This window comes from Corvus brachyrhynchos, unplaced genomic scaffold (assembly GCF_000691975.1).
Source record: "Corvus brachyrhynchos isolate BGI_N302 unplaced genomic scaffold, ASM69197v1 scaffold786, whole genome shotgun sequence".
Lineage (NCBI taxonomy): Eukaryota > Metazoa > Chordata > Aves > Passeriformes > Corvidae > Corvus > Corvus brachyrhynchos.
The window spans coordinates 19,519-22,813 of record NW_008238667.1 but is presented as its reverse complement, the minus strand read 5'-3'; the positions used below and the strand labels follow the sequence as shown (position 1 = coordinate 22,813).

Here is a 3,295-nt window from a genome sequence, read left to right as displayed (position 1 = left end):
CCAAACCCCACAGGACCATCCCGTACCTGGTTCTGCTCCAGGGTGAGATTCCCCTGGCTCTGTTTTTCCCTTCCCAAATCCCACGGGACCATCCCGTACCTGGTTCTCCTCCAGGGTCAGGTCTCTCCCTTGGCTCTGGCTCTGCTCCTTTCCCAAAATCCCCAAATCCCATGGGACCATCCTGTACCTGGTTCTCCTCCAGGGTCAGATCCCTGCCCTGGCTCTGGCTTTGTTTTCCCACCCCTCCATCCCCAAATCCCACGGGACCATCCCATACATGGTTCTCCTCCAGGGTCAGGTCTCTCCCCTGCCTCTGGCTCTGCTCCTTTCCCAGAATTTCCAAACCCCACAGGACCATCCCGTACCTGGTTCTCCTCCAGGGTCAGGTCTCTCCCCTGCCTCTGGCTCTGCTCCTTTCCCAGAATTTCCAAACCCCACAGGACCATCCCGTACCTGGTTCTCCTCCAGGGTCAGGTCTCTCCCCTGGCTCTGGCTCTCCTCCTCCATGCGCTCCTCGAACTCCTGCCGGGATTTCTCCACGGAGAGCATCTCCTTCTCCAGCTCGTCCATGTCTGCCTTGCGTTTCTTGTACTGCTTCTGGGCGTTCTGCAGCGACTTCCGCGCCGCCTCCAGCTTCTTGATCTTGTGGGACGTGTTCTCCTTGGCCTTGATGTACTGGGGCCGCTTCTGGTTCAGCTCCGAGTCCTTCTCCCTGCGGAAAACCCCCGGATGAAGCCCCCCCAGGGAAGTCCCTCCCCGGTTTTGGGGTGGTGCCGGTGCCCAGTTGGGGTTTGGTGCATCCTCCCCTCCCCACAACGGGATAATCCCATGGGAGAACCACTAGGAGGGCGTTGGGAAAGGAGTTTCATGGATTTTCCCAGAATTAATGGAGCCTGAGAGGTTTGGGATTGATTTTGGAGCAGTGCTGGGGACTGGGGGAACTGGGGAAACTGGTCTGTGGGGCTTGGGGGTGGATTTTCCCACCAGGTAGGGAGGAATTCCCACATCCAGCCCAAAAACAGGGAATGCACCCTTTGGAAACACCCAGATTGAGCAAAAATCATGCAAATCAGGGAATCACCAGGGTTGGCAAATCCCAAAATCCTGGGATGCACCCACTGAGCCCCATGAGAGCTTCTCCAGGAAGGGATCCTGGAGCTGGGATCGGCCCCAATCCCGAGCTGAAATCCCAAAGGGGCTCTGGAGGCGCTGGAAGGAAATCTCCCTTCAAGGTCCTTTCCAACCCAAACCCAAGGGCTGGGAAAGCTGGGACTGCCCGGCTGGGGTGGGATGAGCTCCCTGGAAGGTTCCCTGCCCACGGTGGGGGATGAACCCACATGAGCTCTAACCCCATTTTTAACCCATTCCAACCCCAAGCATTCCAGGATTCCAGAGCCCTTCCCCTGTGGAGACAGGCTGGAAAAGCTGGGATTGTCCAGCTGTGGCTGGATAACACTTGGAACAACCTGGTCTGTGGAGTTCCCCTGCCCAGGGCAAGGGCGGTTGGAACCAGGCGGATTTCCCACCCCACCCCAACACTCCCCGAGCCCCCAAATCCCAGGATTTCCTGGGATTCCCCCGGCCCAGCTCACTTGATCTCCTTCTCGATCTGCTGCTGCTCCCTCATCATCTTGCCCAGCTCCTTCTTGCGGTCCTTGAGCTCGTCCTCCACCCTGTCCATCCTCTTCTTGTCCTTGTCGATCTCGCGGTTCTTCAGCCCCAGCTCCTTGTTGAGCTTCTCGATCTCGGCCTCGTTGTGGAAGAGTTTGAAGAGCTGCAGCTGCACCTGGGCCCGAACCACCTCGTCCTTGAGGCGCTGGTACCGATCCGCCTGCGGGGGCACGGAGGGGACGTGGGATGGGAGCCACACGGAGCTTCCCGGGCCCGGGGCTCGGCCCTGGCTCTGCCCAGGAGCCTCCTGAACCCAGGGATGGGCCCTGGCTCTGCCCAGGAGCTTCCCGGGCCCGGGGCTCGGCCCTGGCTCTGCCCAGCCGGGACGCTCCTGAACCCAGGGATGGGCCCCGGCTCTGCCCAGGAGCTTCCTGAACCCAGGGATGGGCCCCGGCTCTGTCCAGGAGCCTCCTGAACCCAGGGATGGCCCTGGCTCTGTCCAGGAGCTTCCCAACCTCAGGGTCTGTCCAGGAGCTTCCCAGGCCTGGGGCTCCGCCCTGGCTCTGCCCCAGGACCTTCCCAAGCCCTGGCTCTCCCCAGGACCTTCCCAAGCCCTGGCTCTCCCCAGGACCTTCCCAAGCCCTGGCTCTCCCCAGGACCTTCCCAAGCCCTGGCTCTCCCCAGGACCTTCCCAAGCCCTGGCTCTCCCCAGGACCTTCCCAAGCCCTGGCTCTCCCCAGGACCTTCCCAAGCCCTGGCTCTCCCCAGGACCTTCCCAAGCCCTGGCTCTCCCCAGGACCTTCCCAAGCCCTGGCTCTCCCCAGGACCTTCCCAAGCCCTGGCTCTCCCCAGGACCTTCCCAAGCCCTGGCTCTCCCCAGGACCTTCCCAAGCCCTGGCTCTCCCCAGGACCTTCCCAAGCCCTGGCTCTCCCCAGGACCTTCCCAACCCCTGGCTCTCCCCAGGACCTTCCCAAGCCCTGGCTCTCCCCAGGACCTTCCCAAGCCCTGGCTCTCTCCAGGACCTTCCCAAGCCCTGGCTCTCCCCAGGACCTTCCCAAGCCCTGGCTCTCCCCAGGACCTTCCCGAGCTCAGGGCTCAGCCCGAGGGTGTCCCTGGTCCCTCCCCAGCTCCCCTTTCCATCCCGACCCTTCTCCCACGACAATGGGAGGCTCTGCCTCATTCCTCTTGCTCCTTCCTTTTCCCATCCTTCCCTTTTGCCACGACTCAACAGAAGCCTCTCCCCTGTTCCTTTTCCTCCTTCCCACTCTTCTTCTTCAATGACAACGTGAGGATCTCCCTCGTTCCTTGGTGTCCTTCCCCTCTCCATCCTTGCCCTTTTTCCATGATTTAACACAAAATTCTGCCTCTTTCCCCTTCCTTCCTTTCCCATGACACTGGGAAGGTCTCCCTCGACCCTTTCCCACCCTTCCTCTTCTTTCCACAACTCAAGGATCTCCCTCGTTCCTTTTCCTCCTTCCTCTTCTCCATCCTGACCCTTCTTCCACGAATCCTTGGAAGGGAACCCCCATTCCTTTCCCATCCTCCCCCTTTTCCCATGACTCAAGAACCTCCCTTGCTCCTTTTCCTCCTTCCCATCCCTCTTTTTCCGTGTCTCCCTCACTCCTTTCGCTCCTTTCCCACCCTTCTCTTCCTCGTTCTTCCCCTTTTCCCCGACAATGTCCA

General features: G+C 60.5%; 1 protein-coding gene across 1 annotated transcript in view; it reads right to left on the bottom strand.

The window, feature by feature from the left end:
* LOC103618302 (structural maintenance of chromosomes protein 1A) overlaps positions 1-3,295 on the bottom strand; it is a 31,402-nt gene that overhangs the window by 25,729 nt on the left and 2,378 nt on the right. Inside the window, 2 exon segments of the mRNA XM_017738077.1 lie at positions 454-712; positions 1,593-1,831. Coding sequence (XP_017593566.1) covers positions 454-712; positions 1,593-1,831 — 498 coding nt within the window.